At 34.8% G+C, this 24,337-nt stretch overlaps 1 protein-coding gene across 1 annotated transcript in view; it reads left to right on the forward strand.

The window, feature by feature from the left end:
- The window catches only part of METAP1D (methionyl aminopeptidase type 1D, mitochondrial), a 77,442-nt gene that overhangs the window by 35,419 nt on the left and 17,686 nt on the right, over positions 1 to 24,337 (forward strand). Inside the window, exons 2-6 of the mRNA XM_019522851.1 lie at positions 9,747 to 9,916; positions 12,449 to 12,598; positions 15,929 to 16,077; positions 16,750 to 16,792; positions 21,005 to 21,168. Coding sequence (XP_019378396.1) covers positions 9,747 to 9,916; positions 12,449 to 12,598; positions 15,929 to 16,077; positions 16,750 to 16,792; positions 21,005 to 21,168 — 676 coding nt within the window. The remainder of the gene's footprint in view (positions 1 to 9,746; positions 9,917 to 12,448; positions 12,599 to 15,928; positions 16,078 to 16,749; positions 16,793 to 21,004; positions 21,169 to 24,337) is intronic.

Consider the following 24,337-nt stretch of genomic DNA (forward strand, 5'->3'; position numbering starts at 1 on the left):
TGCAGTTTAGAAAAAGTCTATGTCAAAACACATTTAGTAATAAAGCACTGAAATCCGAGTATTTTGTTTTGTATCTTTTTATTATTTACTTTTCATCATTAAAGAAAGATGTTAGAAATATTAATTTGCAGGACTAAAATGTATTGATTTTTTTATAGTACAATGATACTAAATTGTTATCTTTACTTGAATAGAATCAAATTTAAAAGGCAAATTATTAGTAATTGAGATAGAAAATCATTTTAAGCAGTAGTTAGGAAACAAAGGTAAGAATTGAAGCTTTTGAAAAAAATATGAGTTTCATCAGATAGGGGCATCGTTTCCCAGCATTTTAAAATAAATACAAATTTTACAATATTGAATTTAGGCTGTCAAGTTTCTATGGTTACCCACCTTTCCAACAGTTTTGTGAGATGTGTAAATAGGTCTATGAGTCACTTATAATTATTTGTTTTTTTGTTTGTTATGTTAGTAATTCTGTGTTCAGTTTGAATCTAATACAGTTCACACCACATGCTTTGGTTTATGTATATTTTAGTATTTATGATTGACAGTGATTGAGCATTTCTTATGGAGTGCTTGTTTTTTTTGTCATAGATGATGTATGTTGGTAGTGCTGAAAATGTAAACAACTTCTTCCTGTATCACTGTTTGATAAACAGGGACTTTTATGCTAAGTAGAATATCTTTGACTGTGTTGAGCAAGAAGATAGGGTGAAATCCATTATTTAAGAAAAAACGCAACCAAACCCCAAATATTTATACCAAACTCATCAAAGTGAGGTCTTTCATTCTGTCGCTTTGATTCACTCAGTGAGCCAAATGTCACACATTTGTGAACAAGCATCTTAGACATTCAGTACTATAATGGTGAATTTGATGGCTCTCTGGTATAAAAGAAATACCGTAATACATTTTTCTAGTGATCCCTTGACTGGAACATCCTCTTTATGCTGTGCATCTTCTTGTAACACAGTAAGAACTTGCCTCTGCAACTCCCACCAACATAGTTTAGTAGCAACATCTGGCAAATATTACATTGGTTCATATCTACGGAAGATTAGATTATAGGGTATGATGGCCCAACTTTGTACTCTTAATTCACGCAAAACTTTCATTAACTTCTGTGACAGTTTTCGTGGTGTAAGAAGGGCAGAATCAAACTCCTAGTTTAAAAGCTGATGGTGTTACCAGTAGAATGACAGATGCCTAGAAAGGCTATTCTTCCTATATATGTGATGAGGGATTGCTGCCTGCATATTCTCTCAGTGGGAGACTAAACTCCTAATGTATAAATTGTGCTTTCAGATACTTCAAGCTGCTGCTTGTAAAACAAAATAATACAAAGTATAGTTAATTAACAGAATTGTGCATAGAACAGGAAACACTTGCAAATGGATGACAGCATTACCCAAGAAGAGCAAAATTGTTGATATTTTATTAAAAGATTTATCTCAAAAGAAACTGTTAACATAATTGATATTTTTCTTCTTTCTGGTTCAAACCTCCTTTTGTTTTAACTCCTCAGAAATTCAGCTGCAGTACTGTGGAACTGTGTTAGCATAATGAGGAATTACTGTAGTGGAATCATTTTTTTGGAGGAAAGCTTACTAACTACCAACTCTCCTGCTGCATCTTAGACTATATAGAGCATATTGATATAGTTTTCAAGACAAACGTTTCTATGAAAAATTTAAGCTCTTATTTTATCAATCTTTTTCAAGGTTTTAACCATTAAAAGGAATTGCATATATAGCATTTTTATGATAGTATGGCAATAAATTTATTCAGTTCAAGGAGAAAAAAGGATTTTATAGCAGGATTTATTTGTTAACACACTGTAAATAACATTTAATAGTGTATCAGGTACTCAGGATGTAAATGTGTCATTTGAAAAACAGTTGTTTCATATGGTATCTAAAAGTATTTTATTACGGTAGGATTCAGGAAAATATTTCAGCTGTGGGTATGTGTGTGTGTGTTAACAAGGAAAATCTGCATCATGGGCATCGTGACTGTTTGAATAGTTTATTTTTTAAAGGGAACCAGTTACTATTTTTGTGTGTTGTTTTGTTTAAAATGAATAACTACAATGATTGATTCCCTAAGAAAATCAAGTAATTAATATATTAACCATTCTTTCAAGCTGGACCAAACTCTAATAATGTATTAAATACTTGGGATGCAAATAATTTTAGGATGTTTTTAAATTATAACCCTGAGATGATCTGTGCTTCTTGTTGAAGTTTGTGCATTTAAGAATGAAGTAATTTATTTTCTATGTTCTAACAGGAGAGAAGTTAATAGGAATGTTTATCTTGCTGCTTAGAAAAGTTGAAATTTGCCAGATGTCTTGTGCCGATTTGGGGCCTATATTCCCTTGGTATTAACGGTGTGTGAAACTCTTAATATTGCTTTTTCCAGGTTTTTGGATCTGACTTATTTCATTTTTGCTGCTAAACAATGTTTGCCTTTTGTTCTTGGTTTATGTTATTATAGTAAAGAAAGAAAATGTAGTAGAAAAAAACATTTTTGCATACAATCACATTTATTGTTGTTTTAGAACCTAATTCAAATGTACAGCAGTAAAAATCCTGGTTTTTCCAACAGCAAAGGTTAAATATCTTGTCAGAGAACTCCTTTAGGTTTATTGTAAAAATGCTGAGAATTCTGCTTTTAAAAATAGAAGCTTATGAAATTTAGTCACACTTCAATTAATAGACAATGAAATTCCTTTGGTGTGTGAATGAATGAATAAGCCAGGGCTGTAACACTGAGACATAGTTATACTCACATTATGTTTTTGTATTTCTAAAATCCTACAATGAAACGGCAATATGCTCCCCAGCTACACCAAAATTCTGCCCAGTAAAGCCATAAATTGACATATCTTACTGTCTGTTTTGGTTCAACTTTATGTACAGCTACTCAGAGAATCATTGGTTGAAGTTTTGAGGATTTTCTTAAGGATGTAAAATTCATTTTTCCCTGTTTTCTCTTTATTTGTGGTTAAAATTGCACACTAACAATTGCTATTGATAAAAGGTGGCACCAAGCCAACTTCCTGAAAGAGCTATGGGGAGGGTCAGGGCTTGTCATGACCTGGGCACTATTACTTGAATGTTGTTATTATTGGGCTAGAGTACCCTCAGGCTGTCATCCTTCCTGTACATAGAAGAGGTTCTGATTTCTCTCCATTTCCCAGTTTACCTACTTGTAGAACAGATATTTTATTAGCTGTGGGCTTAGGCTGAAGGACCAGTTGCAGGAACTGGATTATCACAGAAAACATGTTGTGCAAATCACAAGGATTTTGATATAAATTGTTTACAGCTTCACACATCATTATAAACTTTTTTTGTGAGCATGCTACAAGCAAGCAGCTTACTCCTTCCCCAAGGAAGTCAAATGCAAAATATTGAACTGTTTGGGAACAGGATTGGGTACCAAAGAACAAAACTGACCAGCTTCCTGTCTTTGAGGAGTTCCAAAGATGCCAAGATTTTTGGCATGATTCTGCACAATTGAAATTGATGGGGACAGGATTTAACTTCTGTGGGTCTAATATACTTATGTGAATAATGACAACAGGAAAACTACTCCTTCCAGTTTTAAGTGACCAACTCATGTAATCAATTTCTATTTAATTTCAATTATTAAATAAAACTAAATTTTGTTTTAACATCATGTCTTTAGAAATGTGGTATTTTGCCAGTGTTCAATGCAGATATAAGCATAGGATTGAAGAGATTTGTACCAAGGTTTTGTTAATTGTAACCAAAGTCATATCTCTGCTAATGGCTGTTACATTTCCCCAGGCATATTATTTAAAACACAGATTTCTTTTTTAAATCATGCATTACTACTATCTTTTGTCAGTACCTGTGTGCCAGCTGCAGCTGAGTCTTGTTTAGGACTGCAGATAAATTAACAATTTCAGTAGTCTTTATATGGTTTGCTTTTCCTTAATATGGTCAATTAGAGGAGATTTCTCACAAGCTTCTTATATGGATTGGCTCTTCTTCTTGTAGTGACATATAGGTCTGTAATCCAGGAAACAGTGGTGTATGGTGTCCATATCCATGATTTCCTGATGTGGAAAAAAGTGTGGAAAGCATCTGGAGAAAAGGAGACTCCCTTTACCAGCTTGTTTCCTGTAAGCTAAATTGGAAGACCTTGTCTGTGCAAATAGATTTCAAAATAGAGTCTGCCCTTTGACTGTCTCCATAATTACACGGCTCTCTCTGTATTTTATTTGGCTGCCAGAACAGTTAACCCCTGGAAGTAAGGGGCTGATGATGGCGTGACCAGCACGGGTATGCAGACATGACCATGTGAATACACTGTTGTTTAAAGAAGCTTGTCGTTAAGACCTCATTACAATATACTTTTACCAAATTTAAAAATTATTACATGTTAGATTATGTTGATTAAGATATGCTATATCCCTAATGTACAGATAATACAGAGGTATTAGTTGCAAAAAAAGTTCCTTTATTGCTTTGATGTAATCAACATCTGTCAACAGAATGAATTTGCTTTTGTTTAATTTCAAGGACTCTTGTCCTTTTACTTTGCCCAATCAGTTTTAACTTCTGCCTGAGGCATTCCCCTGTGTTGTTCTTTTCTTTAGCAAATACACAGGTTATTGCTTGTGAAATGTGAGCCACTCTTCTGTTGTACAGGTTAGGCTGAATTGGAAACAACCTTTAATCTTTCATGTTTTACTTTTTAAGCACATGTGCACCTCTGTAACAGGGGCATTACAAAATCAGTGTTTAATAAACATTATTCAGTACTGTAGCTTATGCTCCTTACAGTTCTGCTACACCAAAGTTTCAATATTTTAGATTGTGACATTGAAGAAAAATTGTATTTTGTAATGATCAGTAAAAAGTTGTGTACTTCAACTGTAATTATCTTGGTTGGTGTTCATGTGGTATTACCCAAAGTCCTTTTTAGATCAGTCATTTCAAACTTTATTCCTATGATGCCTTCAAAATCAAAACTGACACGGAATTAACATGATCAAGATTAATAAAAAAGATTAACATTAACATTTGATAACACAAGATTAATATTATCTGACAGACCAATTTAAAATTAAAAATGTTCCCTTTTTTTTTTACCCTCAACTGTGTATTTTTCAAGCAAATCACCAAACTCAGTTTTCAGTTCAGATTGACAAGTACGGCACAATATTTAAAAAGACGTTAGCAAAATGCTGGGTTTAGATATTGGTGACTGCTAAATATTTTCTGTTGTACACGATTCGTTTCACTAGGAATTAATTGCATATATTTGTTAAATTGATTGGATGCTAATCCTGATAGTCCATAAATATGTTTACCAGCTTGCGTTTGTGGTCTGTTGATAATTATTATAGTTGTATAATATAATTGTAAATATAGTTATACAATATAATTCTAAAATATGTATATTTTACAGTCTGAATCTTTTTAAGTATATGCTTCTAATTATTGTAGAGTAGAACCACACTGAAATTTGTTGCATTGAATTTTCTGCTTAACTGGTACATTTGGAATCTGAACTAAATACGTTCTAACGGTGTGATGACACCTGAAAGTACCAGCATCTAAATACTGGTATGTTGAAAAATATACACTTAGTTTTGGTGTTAATAGAGCCCCATCACTGAAAATCTGGAGTATTTACTGTTGTAGCTATCAAATAAGGAACAATTTAAAAGGAGCCAATTGTTTGGGGTTTTTTGTCCCCAGCCCCTCCCTTAAAAAATACTTCCTGACCAGAAGAAATATCACATTTAATTACTAAAATCAACTTCACTAGGGGTTATTAATAGACGTTCACATAAAAAACCTTACTACTCAGTGGGTGAAATGGGAGCATTTCATTATATACTATAGCGTGCATGAACAGATAACAATTAGAACAGACCTGGAGTAAAAGTCTAATAAATGTAGGGCACATTGTACTGCAAATTAGTCACTTAAAATATTTCCCACCCATCATCATATCTGAGTTCTGCATTCAACCCTTTGGACCAAATCAGTTAAAATAAAAGATAATCCCATAAAATAATTTAATGTAATAAATCATAAAACTCACAATTTTGTTTAAATGTTTACTATAAATTAAAATACAGAAGAAATCCCAAAGAATCCAACAGCTCCAGAAAAGATGCATGTACACAGAGTACACAGTATGATTTACTTTGGAGTCAAAGAAGCAGTTGTCTATAATTTCCTAGGCTCAGCATAAACTATGTGCTGATGTGATTTTTGTAACACTGGAAGTAATTCTCATTATTGCAGCTGATAGTAAATATTCTATTATCCATGGTAAGTGACATAGATTTAGTGTCTGGGAGGGAAAAAGAAACTAAATGGCCAGCATTACACCCTTGCTATGATAAGCTCAATATTACAAAGCTACTGCTTTCTAACTGTGCTCTCTCTCATGTTTATAATTTTCACTGGAAATATAAACACTGCATTTATAAAATATTTTACATCTATTAATACACATTTATGTCTCAAAACATCTTCACAAAGAGGATGGGCTGTCAGCGGCAGAAGAACAGAAGTAAATCGAACACTGACAGCAGCGCATGTGGGTGTAAAAGGCTGGGTGGGGAGTATTTGAGCAAGACGTGGACTACAGCCAGTTGTTCCTGTCTCTTGTGATTGATGATGTTGGTATATCAAATTAGCTGTGAATATTGGAGCTTAAAAATTAAGAGTAGTTGCAGAGACATTAAAATGCTTTCTTTGCAAGGCTGGTATGTGGATAGCGACTAGATTTTTGCTCCTAAACAAATGCCTTGCATGAGATCCTACTGCTTTTCTCTTTTTTACCTCAGAAGAAAATGTTTTTTGATGTTATATTATTGTTCCTTAAATAAAGGTTTCATTATTCTATGTTTGTATTTTCTATTAATTTATTTTAGGATTCATATTATGCTGTAAGACTATTTATTTGGTTTATGCATTTCACCTGTGCAAGCAGATTTTTTTTTTTGGTTTGTAATGAATAGTTAGTGGAATAACAACAGAGTACAGTACCTTATTATCCTGTTATCTTGTGACAACACTTATAGCATGTCTTTTGTGGGATAGAGGTAAAAATCTCACTCTAAATAAAGAGGTATCCCTTTTGAATTTGGGATAGTTGATAGGAGTGCACCCATGAATATAAATTAACTTAATGTACTTCTGAGTGTGTATTTGGAACATTTAGAGTGCTTTTGTCAAATAATTGACAAGCGCACTTGCATCTTTTTTTCCCCAATTAAACTTTTATGTGGCAGGACAGGTGCATTGGCAGCATGCCATTCATCATGGAAAGCATTTGAAATACACAGTTACATACTGGTATCTGGGTGGACTCTAGTTGACCACATGAATGAATGTGGATTTTAAATGTATTTATTATGCCTATGTAAGGCTGCAGAGAAATATCCTGTACTTGTGACAAAGGCTAGACACCTCTTCAGGACTGTAAAAGGACCATAGTATGTTCATGCTAGTTTACTTGTGTCTGTTTCTTCTGATGACCTGTAACTTGCTGCTTGTGCAGATACTGGGTTTAGTGCCAATGGGATCTCAGGTGATTTGGGCTAGCGAGTCTACAGAAAGCTTTTGGTGATCTTTCTTTGTAAATGTGAAGAGCAGTTTAGACCAGCAGACAATATAAAAGAAGCTAAACAGCAGGTTTTTCACTCACAGATGCCATTCTTGAGGCCTGAGATACCCAGTTAATAACATAAGAAGCAAAAAAAGTAAACACAGTGAACCCAGTGTGTAGTACAACCTACCCTCTGATAACCGCAAAGCTCTTCTGCCTCTGTATTCTCCACTTTTACTTATTTCCCTGCCTTTCCTGTGAGAACCTTATTTGAACCCAAGTCCCCAACCCTACTTCATTGCTTCACCCTGGCCTGTATACCTGCAGGAGATCCAAACAGGAAGTAGAAGCCTGCTAGTAACGAGCAAGGTCCCTGCACTCCTCAGGTGCTGTAAAAATTTGACCAGTTTTCATTAACATTGGCACTTGTCAAAATGAAGAAGAATCATTATGAGCCCTTCTGTGGCAGAGCTTACTGAGTAATTCCCTTTGATCTGCATTGTTGGGTTTCTAAAAGGATAGCTCACTACTCCTATACTTCATGGGTACTATGGACCACTGTCAAAAACCTACCTCTAGACCAGCGGTTCCCAACCTCAGGTCGTGACCCAAATGAGGGTCACAGGGGCAATGCTAGCAGTGCCGCACACAAAGAACGAGCCACGCCGTGTGCCAGGAACTCCTGGGCCACCACCACTGCGCTCCTCTCCCAGCAGCGGGTCATGGCAAAAAAAGGTTGGGAACCACTGCTCTAGAAGGTGCATGTAAGCGCGAAGTGAAATTTCCATGCACCAGCCACAGTGGGTGCATCCAGGCAAAATAGAACAACATTACAAGAATCTATAATGTGGAGGGAATGAGTGAGAAATCCCAATTATTTTTCATTGGGTAATTTAAAACTATACTGGATAAGGCAACAGAAAATGTACAGTAGGAAAACGCTAATTGGCTAGGAGCTGAACTGGATGATTTTTCCAGCTCTGATTTCAAACAAACACAAAACAAACAAAAAACCTTTTTATTGAAGAGTAATTGTTCTCATTACTTATCTGCCACATAAATGTTGCTAGTATTTATATATGCATCTACCCATGATGCTTTGTATGTGTGTGACACTCTTTGAGACAAGTTAATCTATTACGTGCTATGCATTTCGTCATGCTTCCAAATTGAATCCTAGTTTTGTTTTTGAATTTGTAATTCATGTCAAGGTAAACTGAATCTGACCGTTGGTTAGTTATGATGCATAGACAATCCTGTGAAAATTATTAGTTTTTCTTTGGGACTTCATTTTGTGGTATGTTATTTGCCCTTTTTTGACATGTTGTATGCTTGCATACTCATATATTCCTACAAAATGTCTCATTGCACAGCAAGTAACCCACAGTAATGAATATCAACCTGATGCAATTGAAGGGCTATGTTATCCAACATTTCCTTATTAGATGAGAATCTGATTTAAATAATGTGCTAGCTCATTGATGAGTGTTAACCTCTTCTGTTGCCTTCAGCCAAGGCTAGAAATGTTTCTCTCAGCTTATTCCACGGAAAGTCAGGAAGTTAAAAATATGGGCCCTACTCTTTGTATCTTGATGTTTATGATCAGAAAACAGTTCACTGTGCCCTATCTGAACCTACAACCAGTTCAACCAAAACATGAATTAAAAAATTGTTTGATATGCCCTCTGTACATCCTCCTCTCTTTCCTGATTTCTGGATATTGTCCTTTGTTTAGTGTTGCCCCAAGCATTGGCCTGTCCAAACTTCAGCAATTCAAGTAATTGAGAAGAGGGCCCAATTACAAGGTTAATTCTAGTCTTGATGCACTGGGGATTTGGACAAGCAACTGTTTTATACATTAGAGCAAAATAGATTTAGCATTCTACAAGGCTTTGATATGAATTTTTGTTCTTATTGCTTGTAAATGTTAACAGTTTTTTATTGCATAAGATTTATATAGAACTACAGTTAGACAATAAATATCATGTGTTAACAGAGAAATAATTACCTTGGTGAACTGGATCTTGCTACTCTTAAAAAGCTACTTTTCTCTTGTATCTACTGCTTTTCCTTTGATACAGATACCACTTGATAATATGGTAATGATAAAATTCTTTTTTTTACTTATCTGTCTAAAGGTTTTGCAGCTGACTGCCATAGAGGTTTCTCTTCACTAAGCAATCGTATCTACTTACACAAACAGTCAGGCAGTCAACAAAGAAGATATTTCTTTTTCCTGGGACAAAGAAATACTAGTTACAGTATAGTTTGGCCAGCTACAGTGTCTCCAGCTCAGCCAATTCCTAAGGTACTGTAATTTCTATTAACTGATCCTTTTCCCAATCAATATAAAGTTTGAGCAGGTGAACTATCAAGTATATTCATCCTCTAAGAGCTGGGAGTTTTGAATCATGGTCTTGTTACTTGTTTTGGAATTTGAAAAAGGAACAAGGTGTGAGAAGTTTTCAGCCATGCTAAGCAGAGTGGTGTGTCCAGTCATTAGGGAGTTTAAACGTGGAATTCCTTAAGTTACAGTAACATAAATATGAAATATTGTGATAATCTGAAAACATTTAATGCTTGTAGGTCCCTGTGCTCTATTTGTATCTGTACAGATCATTCTAGCTGAAATAATCACGAATTACACATGCTCATCTGAGGCCTTTTCAATGTAAATTTCTAATACATCGAGTTTAAATATGTTTGCATCTTCTTGCACTTTGTGATTTGGTGATTTCAGACTTAGATAAAAGCATACATTGAAATGTCAGCCAGGTAGCCTGCTATGTAAGTTAGGAGCTAACCTTTGCTGTTACTGATTAAACACTTTTTCTTATAAATACATGTATTTTTATTTTTGATCAACTTTTGAAGCTGATGTAACCCATTTTAGGGAAGTCTAACAAGTGTTTTTGTCATAATTTCCCCTTTATTGCCTTAATTGCATTATGCAGCCTATTTAATATCCTTCCTTTAATGAAAATAATATGAACGATATTTCTAGTGATGTGTATAAGTGTTTCTTTTTACCAGACTGTAGTTACCTGACACAAAATATAAGATATGTATGCTGTCCAACAGTGGCAGGGAAAAAAAAGATTAATTTGAGAAGTATGGGCTAAAGACAGTTAATACAGAGTTCTTAAACCTAAGGCATTATGGAAGCTTTGAGTACACAAAAAATATAGGATCAAGCCATTTATATTTTCAAAGATTTAAAAAATGGATGTTGTATTTATAAGCTTATTCCTATATCTTTATGTTTCTTTCAGAATAAATACAAAGAAATAGATTGTCATGTTACAAAAATTATCTTCCCAGGTTACAATACTCAGACAACTTTACCTGTCTATTTTTCAACTGTTTGCAAAATTACAGGATGTACAAATTATTCAGTTAAGATCTAAATAGTGAGAGATATTACAAGAATCTGTATTTCTATATATATAGATATATCATTATCTGTTGATAGATATAGATCGTTATAAAAATTGGGGAACAGAGGTATGTCTTTCTATAAAGTAATATTTATATTACAAAGACATTATTTTTTAGATATTTATAGGAGAAAGAAAAGGGTCAGAAAATGTGTACATAAATTACATAAATGTCTACAAGTATGCCATCGTGGTGTCATCTTGGGCAGCCATTTTGAAACAGGCAGTTATTGGACTTATCCTCCAAGGGAAAATTTAGACTGCTTCAGGGTATGGAGTTGGGAATTCAGTAGGTGAGATTTTTCCCTCTAAGTGGATGCTGTTCTCCTGAGGTGCCATTTGAAGTCCTGATAACTTGAGGTCATTAAACATCCTATGACACTTTCTGTAAGAACAGAAGTAACTAAATACCAGTTGGATAACTAGTCTCCCTATTGAAAGTCCCCCTACAGAGTTAATTGGATACACTATTCATCTCCTCTTCCTACTCTAAAATTTGTTGTAGTATTTGCTGTGTACTGTTTAAACAGCCACTTTATTCATCTCCATTGGCTTATCATCTGTCCACTGAAGTCAGTGGCAAAACTCTCCTGATGACATGAATGAGTCAGGATCTGGCCAGTAGTGGTGGGTGAAGGGATTCCTGTGTATAGCTTAGCAAACAATGTTGTAGGCCTGAAGAGGATGATGTGTGCTTGCGTGTATGTATAAGATGCTATTGGTATTTATGTAGGTTTAAGAAAAAATATGAAAGAGGATTTTGCATGTATATGAGGCATGAGACTTTTTAATAAAATTCAGGTGTTTATTCATAGCTTCCTTTGGGAAGACATTGAATTAGGATGTGGTCAAATAGTGTTAGAAAAATGTGTGAGAGGCATAATACATACGAAGAAGGTTAATAGATAGAAATAACCCTATGGCCAAATGCTTTGTCTTAATCAGACATTTTTTTTCTGAAGTTAGTAGGGGTTTTGTTTGCCTAAGGACTAAGTATTCAGTCATTCCTATTCCTAGCCCTATTCATACATTTAAAAAGTGTTTAGTTGACTTATGTATAAAATTTGTCTTTGTTTAAAGAAGAATATAATGAACTTTTAAGTCCTCCTCTGACAGTTGTAATTCTTAGAACTATTTGTACTGAAAGGCTACTGCATTATCTTGGATTTCAATACTGTAAGGTTAACAGACTATCCCGGTCAATAGTAATAGGCAATGTTAAGTTCAAAAGGCCAGTGGAAGAAATACTGAGGCAGCCTTGAGGGTTTGCCCTGATAGCTTAGGAAGGTCGATACTATGACAGAAAGGGCAAACTGCTATGAAGCAGGAGGCAGTATCTGAGAAAATGATCCCATTGTCATGCTCAGTTTTCTGATCTTCATTTTCAATCCTTTCTCTCTAAGAACATAAAGAGGCCAGACTATGTGACGACAGGCATTATACCAGACTGGGGAGACTACATAGAAATTAAGACTGAAGATCAGATTCAAGGGCTTCGGCAAGTTTGTCAATTGGCCCGTCATATCCTACTTCTAGCTGGAAAAAGTTTAAAGGTAACAGTCTCATGAAGACCTATCACAAAGCAGTGCTTCTACACTTAGATTTCTGTTGGTTTCTTTTTACTTTTAATGCTCATCTGACTTTCTTTTAAGAATTCTAAATAAAGAGCATTTTATTAACTTTGGAATGCTTGATTATTAACTTCATAGCCTTATTTTTTTAAATACAAAACAATTCTGTTTATCATTTCCGTCACTTGGATCTGTGTAACATGTTAACAGTTACTAGGTATTTACGGTGTAATCCAAAATTTAGGTCTCGATTCTGACCTCCTAAGTTGCATGAGTTTGTCATAAGGTCCATGGGACTCTTTGTTATTTTGTTACACAGTAAATCCTATTCTTCACACTTACTGCTTTCCTGCTCTACATTTCTGTGAGCCTCAGGGACTGGACTGTTCCTTCCCTTGCCAGCGGTTCAACTGCTCCTTCTTTTCTTGCCATGTGATCAGACAGATCATGAGCTCCAGAACCGCTGTTTAAAAGTGCAGCTGCCAAATTCTAGGCACCTTGCCAAAGTGCAACGATAATTAAATTTCTTGGTTTTCAATAATGTTTCTACAGAATGCTTTGTGGTGTACCTCCCACATAAAAATATAGTTAGGGGAACTTCCTCAAAGTCTTTGGGGACAGAGAAGTACATAATACATCTTGCTTTACACAGAGTATGATGAAATGCATTCAGTAGTAAGTGAACCTATCATAGGTGTGGGAAAAGGAATGTAGAGCATGTAGAGATATCAAATATATTTAAAAAGATTAAAATTGCACAAATAGTATTAAACAATCAGAAAGTGACAAAATTGTATATCCTTAGGTCTGCCTCTTTTGCATGAACATTACTATAAAGTCTTTAAATACAAGATTATATGATTCCTTAAATATATTATTGTTATATCACTTTATTCTACAGTGTTACATACACACCACACTTTATTCTTTCATTACTTTTACTCATACTAATTTTCTTATTGCAATGTTAATATTAGCATAATATATTTAGATAATCACTGCTCTTAGTTTTGTACTAAGAGACCTTATACATTTGATACTGCCCATTTTCTTTTCAACCATCAACACAGCTTCCCATAGGTGCAATTCAGGGAATGATGCAATAAATGACAAAAGTGATTTAGACCTGGATCTGGCAAATGCTTGTGTACATTTAACTTCCTACTTAGAATTGTGCCACTGACTTCAATACAACTACGCATGTAAGATGAGCACATTTTATAAGTTTTTTCAGAATCAGGGACTTAACTCAAAAATTATGTGGATTATACATGACAACACCTTTTTACTATTGCCCTTTGTTGTTGTTTTCCCTAAACTAGACTTACACTCACTTTTAAAATAGTTTAGCCTTCAAAGAGATTGTTCTCTTTTTTAGTATGAGTAAAGTGGTACAAAGTATTAGAAGTGTCACATAACACAGTATTAGAAGTGCATCTAACACTACAGAATAATAAATGCGTAACACGTTATTTCAGAAATAATATGCAACCGGGTAATTAAGGTTAATGTATAAAGTCTTAACATTATAATGCCCTGATTTTTTGTGTTTAACAATGCAATGTTAAAAATTGTTTGATGCAATTTCATAGGGTTTGTTGAAGGAAAAAACAAATTCCACAATGTGGAAAATTTTGGCTAGATACTACCAGAGTACCCTATCGCATATACCAGAAGAAGTGCTCAAGAGGAAGCCTTCACTGTCCCCCACATCATTTTCAATTAAACAAAATTGATCCCAGTATATGAAGTAACAGCAAAGGACTCTTCAGAACATGTCAGCCCCCTGTAGAGGCTACACAAAAGATCTGCCCTCTGAGGCCACATCTACACAAGTGCGGACACAAAGAATGCTGCTGCTACTTGTCCCTGGGGAACACCTGTGCCATGTGTGCTCTGAAGTCCATCAGTTTATCCCAGGTGGGGTAGAGCAGGCTGGGGTGAGCAACTGTGCTGGCCCCAGCAGCCTGTCCTGGGGGCTTCCCAGGGTTGCAGCCATGGCAGAAAGCCTGGTCAGCAGCTGGAGCAAAGCAGATTCAGGGGCCATAGTAAACTGTGAAATTAATGGACAGGGACTGCAGCTACTGTTTTAGCACATAGGTTGGAATAGCTACTTCTTAGGAGCGTATCCACGTAGCAACGTACTATGGTTTGGGTGCAGCAGTAATCTTCACCTGGCCAATGACACCTTGACCAAGGTAATGGCTCTATAACACCTCGGTTTAATTCCTTACATACTACATCATTACACTGTATATGATCACTGAATCTTTCACTACCCCAGAGAGTAACCAATACAGATGTGTGATGCAACCTCCCTTTATTTCAGACATTACTAAAAGTACTCAAAAATCATAGCCACTGTAGTGTATGTATATGAAGTGTGATTTTCAAAGGCTTAAAACTCATTCAAATCAAAATCAATTTTCATAGGAATGCTCAAAGGTACTTCTTCTCAATGAGAGAGGTTTCCCTACCAAATTTCACCTTTTTTTTTTCTATTGCTGAACTAGGGTTGGTCTGAATGAAAAACTGGAGTAACAGTATTTTAAATATGAGTGGGTTTTTCTCTCTTGATGTTAAAAAATAACAGAACCATTTTTGTTAATTTTTTAAAATGTTATATTTAGTGTGCAAAAGAATTCATCGCAAAAATGAAACTTTCTAGAGATTATAGGATTAAAGTAGAAAGTCTAATTAAAATTAAACTAAAATTAAAACTGTCTTGTCTACTATGATACAAAAAACTTCCAATTATGAACTGGGATATTTAAATGCTTTAAATCATTTATACTCTTTTTAAAATAATTGAAGGAAAATTTTATTTATAAATACATAAGCAGGCTCTTATTTGCTAGTTATAAAGAAAGTGACATTTTCTTTTAAAAGACTGAGAGCATCAGATAGAATATTTGAAAGCACAGACAGAAGCCATTTTTAATTATGTAAGGAAGATGGAAGCATTGAGAGGAGAAGTTTAGAAAATCAGGCACTTCTGTAGCAGCTATTGAAAAACAAGGCCATTAGAAAATGGTGGTTTTGAGAAGCAGATGTGGATAAAGAAACAAAGAAAAAAAGTAGATGGCATTTTAGGTTTCCTGGGAGCCTCTAAGTGCTCCCTGTTACCAAATGCTTGATTTCAAACCTTTCTCTCTAAATAAAGCCTACCATATTACATTTAAATGTTTTGTATCAAAACAGTAGATTTGTATCATCCTAGATTTCATTGAAGCATGTGGCTGCAATCACATTCAGTAAATATAAGAAAATGTCTTTAGTTTTCTAACACAAATTTTTTATTTAATATTTTAGGTTGGCATGACAACTGAAGAAATAGATTTCATTGTTCATCATGAAATAATCAGACAACAAGCCTATCCTTCACCTCTGGGCTATGGAGGTTTTCCAAAATCTGTTTGTACTTCTGTAAACAATGTCCTATGTCATGGTATTCCTGACAGGTATTCCTTTAATAACATATATTTTAGTATTGGAAAGTAAATGTTAAGTGAAGATTCATAACTTACAACTTAGTATTAAACATACTTCTGTATATCTGAATGTTACTTAAAAATCTATTACAGCTGCATGCCATGCTATAAAGCTATGGCGATGGGCAGCTCAGGAATTTTTATAAATAAAAACAATAATCTACTGTTTGTGACAATGCTTAATGAATGAAAGTGTAAATGTCTTTAGGGATTAGAGTCTGAAAAATACAGTGCAATTAATAATGCTTTTAACCTTTCTCAGCAAAATATGTATAGTTTATGGAATGAAGATACTGTAATGAATGTAAATATTGATCATCAGTAACTCACGTGTCTGTTCAGAAAGTAAAATATCAACTCACTATAAACCAGTTAGATGATCAGACTAAGTACAGCAGTACTGTTTTGGATCCTGAAATCTTTTTGTGCTAGCTACTTCTTACTACATTATATTCAACTACACTTGTTCTTTAAATAGTGAGAGCTGAAGATAAGAAATGGTTATTCCATTTGCCTCCATCTTCCTCCAGCACAAATTATCTATTCCTGATTTTTATGTGTGTGTCATTAGGTGTTTATTCTTATATCCCCTTTGTTGAGGACTGTCTGTCACCATTATTTTTTTTTCTGTTTATGTTTCAGTCGACCTCTTCAGGATGGAGATATTATCAACATTGATGTCACGGTGAGTAATTCATATAAAAAATAGTCTTTGATCAACTTTAGAATTGCTAGTAGCAACAGGAAGAATTGTAGATTGAAAATGTGGAATGCACAGATGGATGTGCTGTTTACTTCTAAGCCAAGGCACAAGCAGCTGGTTTCCTTTTTTGTTTTTAACTCTGTGTTTATTCCAACTAGACCCAGGCCTGACTTGAATTTAGGGCTGGAATCAGATGCACTAAGATCAATGTTGGCCTAAGTGAAATGTCAACCCAATCCTGCTATGTGTCATGTTTTTGAGAAGGTGTAATTGTTATTGATCCACTGTGTAGTTAATGCAGAGCACCACAGTACTGGGCAGCAGCTGAAGATAGATATGTATGAGATGAGCTAACATGAAGAAAGCCAGCATTTTTCCTTCACTCTGCCAAGATTGATCTTCCTCTTCCTGCTGATTTTGAGTGGGGCCTGTCATTATCTTACTCTGTCATTAGAGGCTACATTGGCCTGTGTATGTCAGTCTATTTGGACAGCAACTCTTTTGCTAGCAGTGTTCCCTACATTTATTAAAATCCCTGAAGGTAGTGTTGTGTTCCATTTCTGGTGTAAGAGCCTTGAACCCTTTACTCACAAACAGATAGTGTGGTATAACAGTTGACTCTCAGTATTGTTACAGAATGGTCAATTATACTATTTAAATAAAGACTGACTGGATTTTCATTAGCACAAGAGACTACGGAAACTGAAAACCTAATTGTGTGTTGCCTTTTGGTATTTTATTATTAAAACAATCAGTTGTTTTTTTTTGGTTCTGTTTTTTCCTCTTTACAGTAAATGTTTTTATTTTTCAAACCTTTGGCGATTTCTTTTTAGTATATACAAAAATATCTTATAGAATTCTAAGTATTAGAACTGCAATAATATATGATACCTAATAACACTGCCGGTCACCAGATTCAGCTTTTTCAACCATTAGAGAAATTGATACAAATATCTATATTGACAATTCGGTACTGCTTTCCATGTGCTAAATTGACCACTGGCAAAAGTAAATTCAACTCCAATGTGCCACAGATCTAACCTCAGAATTCAGGCTTTTTACACACTTCTTTATGCATTCACTTTTTGCCTCATGAAACCCATTCACTTATGATCCTGTTCTGGGTTGGTTGGTTTCTTCATTTTACTTTCTGGCTGCATTCCACCCAATTCTATATAAGTTAACTGTAGGTATTTGCTCCATCAGGTTTATGCAAAGTGGTCTGTTGTCTTCAAAATACTTTTTGGGGCCTAGTCTCTGACTGGTGTAAACTGACTTAGTTTCACTGACTTCAGTAGAACTGTGCCAGTTTGCAGCAACTATGGTTCTGGCCCCTGGTTTCTTTAACTGTCACCTGATTTAAAGTTAATGTTACTGTTTTTATTACCTCAAAGATAACGATGAGTCCTCAGATGAAAATCAGAGTTCTTGTTCATACTTGCAGGTCTTTTCCACAATAAACTTAACTAACATTTTATACTAATATGGTTGTCTCTGTTTTCTCCAGTGTATTTCACAAATATATTTGAATAAATAATAGGGATATTTTTTAATGCATTCATCTTCTGCTCAGTTCCTAAATAAAATATATTTTGCAAGAATCCAGGAATGTGAAGATTCCTGGTTGGTTCTGTCATGATTCTTTGATTATCTTCACTTTGTATATTTTTTAATCACTAAAAATAAATAACTTTTTTGTTTTGCTAATTGTTCATTTCTAATATCCCCTAGGAAAAAATATTGCTTTGTAGTGTTTATAATTGACCTTTTAGTTTATTTTTAATGAGGAAAACTGGGGCATTTCACAGGTGGAAACAATGATTATAGACATAACAGTCCAATTACAGTAAACATTCTACAATACTTTGTTTACAGAAGTACTGGATCTATAAAATGATTAAATAATAATCTTGTAGCTATCAAACATAAATAGTTCATGGTGAGTGCAAATGGTTTGGGGATAAAAATTAAATCTGTTTTGCACAAGTAGGTTTGTAAAATTTCATAGATGAAATGTAAGGACACGTTATTGACTTAAATCATGTAACCTTTATATTTTTTTAAAGAATAATAGAAACAAAAGCATTGTGTTTCACTGGATCATCAACATGCCACAGCTTTCAGCCTTCCATTATCAAGTATTCGTTCCTACATCTTGGTTCCAGCTCTCAGTGTTGTGGAACTGGCATATCCTACTTACTGTAATTGTGATTTATTAATGTAAAATATGGAATGGTGATATGTGGGTTGTAGCAAATAGTAACTGAATTAAGAAATAGTTTTAATAGTATTAGATGAGCCCTTCCTTGTTAATTTAGATACCAGGTGCCCGAGCCCCCTGTTACTGGCATTCTTGCTAAAGCCCTGAGGAGGTTGCAAAATCAAACCTCCCACTGTGTTCATTTTTCCAACATGGTAGTGGTCATTTTCTGTTACAGGTTGATGTTTGTTCGACTGAATGCTGCCTTAAAAATGTAGTCCAATTTAGAAGTGAACCTAGTGGAGCAAAAACTATCTCACATGAACTAATTATGAAAAGCTGAGCTGATATTTTTAACAGTCAGAGAAAGCATGTAATTAAGGGTTTGATTCTGCTCTCGTTGGTGGCAGTGACAGCAGGATCGAGCCATTTTGTTGAATTCAGCTTTCATTGTAACCCTGTTATCACTTGCTCATAACTGTCTCTGCATTTTCTTTAAAAAAAACTCAGCTTGCACAAGACTTTTTTTCCCCAAAGAATGTGGACAAAAATCTCTTTAGCTGTTTGGGGTTCAAGTGTGAGCAAAAATACTTTGACGTGAAAGAAGTATTTTTTTTCCACAAATAACTCACAAGTGGCACAACTTCAATCCTTTAAACTTTACATCTAGTTAGTCATGGAAGACAGTTTTCTATTAAGTTTGAAAAATATATTTTAGAACATCTAAGTTGCAAACGGTTGAAATTGTGCTTTGCCCACACACCAAAATGTTTGAATCATCTTGTAGTTAAAGTATTGTCTGCAGTATTGTGGAACTGCAAAACTCTTTTTAATACCATATTGGAAACCTTGAGGGTGCTAGACTTGGGTTTTTCTGTGTTTTTAGAGAAATCTGTTGAGTGCTATGTAGTTGTTAAAACACAGAGTTGCATAATTGTATAATCACAAAGGTTGGATTTTTGTGTATCCAACAAAGTGCTGCATTTATATTATGTTCAACTTCATAGTGCCAAAGTTACATTTTTCTTCTCTAAATTCAATCAGGGGAATGAAAAGCAAAAAACCTAGGTTAATACAATGCTGCAGTTTAAAATGAGAATTAAAATTGTCCTAAAATGAAAGTGCATGACACTAGTAGAACTGTACCTACTAACAAAGAATTTGGCTTATATTTTTATATCACGCACATTGTATGCTTGTAGTAGTTTGCATTTCTAATCAGGTGTACTTTAAAATCCAGTTTGGCTGATATTCACTGTGGAGGACTAATGCAGGGTCTTCCAAGCTACTTATGCTCTTTAGCAAGACAATATATCTTGCATGCCCTGAAAAGAGTATTAGTGCCCTAAGTAGAGTTTCTGCACTTAACTTGCCAAAGCAAGTTGCCTTCATTGCCTAGGGAGGCAATGAAGCCAGCCTAGGACAGGGGAGATACGGGCCAGTACAGTGGCACCAACAAATACCGTATGGGCATGTGGAGTAGAGGAGCAGCAGGAGCTATTATTTCAGCCCATAGGATGGAGTAATATCCTTGCAAAGACTGTCCTTTGGCGCTGTACCCAGGCTCTGGTTTGGGAAGTGGATTTCACTCTCCTAAAACCCACACCAACCCTTTACACTTCATACATGTGAAGGGCAATTATTCCAGCTTCCTGTAGATGAATGAATTTCACCTTCTGATGGTCTCAAAGCCCGTAAGGCAGAAGTTCTGCATTTCCTGAATGTTTAATTTGCAAACTTTACATTTTCAGTCTTAACTTTAAAACTGCAGGTTTTTACAGTTAATTGCAATTGTACAGAGGTGTCCTTTGGCTTTATTTCTGATCTTTTTCTTTTCCTACTTTATTTTGCAAATGAATCTTACAGGCAACGTAAAATAAGCCTATCTGTTAAAATGCATAGCTGATTCCTAGAAAGAATGTCTTTAATTAAGGAGAAGCTCTGTTTCTGAATGCAAAACAAGAAGATATCTTTATGTTTCTGCATGTGTTTAGGTGTATTACAATGGCTACCATGGTGACACTTCTGAAACATTTTTGGTGGGCAATGTGGATAAATCTGGTCAAAAGTTAGTGAAGGTTGCCAGGAAATGTAGAGATGAAGCAATTGCAGCTTGCAGACCAGGGGCTCCCTTCTCTGTAATTGGAAACACAATCAGGTAAGCCTTATACTGACAAGTAAAGGGAGGGCTGGCAAGTGGGACAAAGGTTATTGGTGGTTTGGTATAAAGCTGATGACATGTTTTATGATTCAGAACCATCATTTCAGTCTGATATCAGTATGTGAACTGCCAGGCTATAATGTTGTTCCCTGGGTAAGAAAGATTTTTTTAAAAGTGAATTACACTAGGGTCAGCAAAGATAACTGTCGAATGAGTCAAAAGATGTTTATAAGTCAGTTGCGGTTTTAAATTAACAGATTTGATTCATAGCATTTTTTCTCTCCCTCACTTACTTTTACTTAAACCTGTACCATATATTTAATACAATCAGTATATTAAAATTAGAAATCAAAATTCTTTTTGTTGTAGAGAAACAGTGACAAAGGAATTAGTCAAGATAAATAAGTCATATTGTTAAAAAAAAGTACAAACATATACAGTCCCAGAGATTCTTACCTATGGGAGAAGAGTGCATACAAACCTCGGAAAGGAAAAAAAGTTAACTTGAAAAGATTTTTGCATTTGTTCTTGCTTTTATATAAAGGTAATTATTTCTCTTGTTCTTGTGACTTTGAATTAAAGTGTGCCTTTATTTTTCAAGGTATCTGTTTTTATATTGATCTATTTATTTTTTATAAGTGTGTTTTTAAAAAGGGACTCCTATCATATACATTTCATTAAGCAGTACCTCACTGGTACTTTTCTGAATATTAATGGACATGACAAACTATTGAATGCATTCTGATTGCTTAAAAGCTTCAAGGCTTAGACACCTTGAAAAGATGCTGCCTTTTTTTCTTTGTAAATCTTCAAATACTTTAAAGAAAAAAAGAAAGCGGCAAAATATCAGTTAGATGTATTTATAGCTTTAAAAATATTGTAACAGAGTCTGAATCAAACTTTAGTAAAGCCTCTTTGGGTTATATCTGAGAAGCTTTTATTGAAGACTTTGTATAAAATTGTGTTTTTGACAGTTTTAAATTATAGGCTAACTAGCCTGGGGAAAAAGGATAGTGTCTTTCTGTTCTTTCATAGGAAATGTTGAATCAGACCCCTACTGGGAAAAGAAATTTAATGCATATCTCACTATCTTACTGTCCATGAATATAATAGAAGTGAATTCAAAATGTAGTTTTATTTTTGCAAATGGGATGAGTCGATAGATGCACCTCATATTTTTGAACACCTAGGGTTCAACAAATTTACTGGTGGTGCTCTTGCATTTTAACAAAATTTATTCTTGAGTAGAAGGGGGCACAGAACACTAGATTCTTATTCAAGCATTCTATCGAGCTCTGCATTCATGGCTGTGTCTAAAGGGCATGTCAGCCTTTGATTCTCTCTGAGAGGTAATTATCCTTTTCCTGTCACGGAACAACAAATGATAGCTAACTACAGAGGCACATTTGCAGTAGTCACATTCATCAACTGCAGAAAAAAAATTCAATTTAATTGTGCAACACAGCTGCACATAGGCTTTTTGAGCATTTCTGTTGTTCTCCCTGTCTTGCTATTCCTCCCTCCAGATCTATTTTTTAAACTTTTTTTCTGGTTATTTTTTTTCCCCCTTTTTTTGTCTCTTCTTCCATTTTTACTCTCTGTACTTTCTTGTTAAAGTAATTTTCCTTTGTGGCTCTCATTCTTTTTTCCCCATTGAAGGCTATGAATGTAGAAAATTATCACAATTACTCATATAATTGAGCCTCTTTGTAGCAAGTGCAACTCCAGTAGCCTTTCTCCATCATGAAAATGGTTTCATTATAGGGTTTTTCATATTCTCTGACACCATCTACACAGAGGAACAGGCGTGCAGATGAGATGTACTAGGAACAGGGTAGATCAGTAAGGTCACAGTAGGAATAATTAGCTCTGCTATGGAAAGAGCATCTAGGCCTTTTACTGCTACATAAATGTACTGTCCGTGGCTTTTAGTCACAAAAAAACTTACTAACAAATGGAGCTCCCGCCTACTACTTTGAAAAAAAGATTTGTATCAACACTACAATTTTCCATCATTAAGACTAATAACACAGAGCCTAGTATACATCAAGGGGAATAAAAAGAAAAATCTCACATTCAAGTGGCGGCTGGGTGCTGACCTTTGTTCCCTTTTTTTGTATTCAACTTAACTCTTTACAAAAAAGAGCCACACGCCACACCAACATGCAGGTGAACTCCAGCTAGTGCTAGCAAAGCATGGCATTCAATTGGAAAATCTGATAAATCTCTGTGCAGGATAATGCATTTCATTACAGATTCACTACATTAATTCTAGCTATATTAAAAAAAAGAGGAGCAGAATTGAAAGTGACATTGGATTTTTTGCTATGTTGATGCAGAGGTCAGCTTTCTTACAAAGTGTAAATATGTATGCAAAGGCCCTGCTGAAAAACAAATTAATCAAAACTAGTGCATGTTCAAAATTATATGCAAAATAACAGATCGCAAACTTTTTTTCCCCAGAGTTTTATTCTGTTGACTACTTAAATGTGCTGTTATAACTAATGTAACACTAACTCTGATAAAGGATTGTTCTGATTCGTTGAAGCTGCGTTTTTCTGGTTATCTGTCATTTTATATTTGCATATGCAGTCAAAAATCTTAGTTGTGTGGAAAGATATGTAGCATAAATACCTGTAAGCAAACACCTGTAAGAGAGAAATGTTTGGACTCATCAAACTGAAAAAGCGTCTAGATGCTCTTCATCCCAAGGTTTACTTAAAAGGTACTTCAGTTATTTGTACACCATATTCTAAATATCAGAAATAACCATAATAATGGATAATTTGGGAAGGATGTGGGTGTAATTACATCAGCAGAATGAATTTGCATACTATTGTTTATCATATTCTTTGTTATAGTGGCTAAGAAGTTCTGTGCTTAGATGGCAGATGGGAGTCTTTAGTATATAGTTACTCCAGAGCATCATCAGCTAAAACTTAAAAATAAAAATATTATGTTAAAGGATTAATCTCAATTTTGTAGAAAAGTTGTAATCCTTTGGAGCCTGCTGTCACTGAAATTGACGTTAAAATTCTCATCAATTTCAATGGGAATGGGATTGGGCCCTTGTGCTCTATATTCTTGTATCCTCTTGCTCTACAGCCACCCACTTCCTCAGATAGTAAGTTCTGCAAGGCAGAATTCCTTGTAACAAAGTTTATCT

Source organism: Gavialis gangeticus, unplaced genomic scaffold (genome assembly GCF_001723915.1).
Source record: "Gavialis gangeticus isolate Ggan-Ray unplaced genomic scaffold, GavGan_comp1, whole genome shotgun sequence".
NCBI lineage: Eukaryota > Metazoa > Chordata > Crocodylia > Gavialidae > Gavialis > Gavialis gangeticus.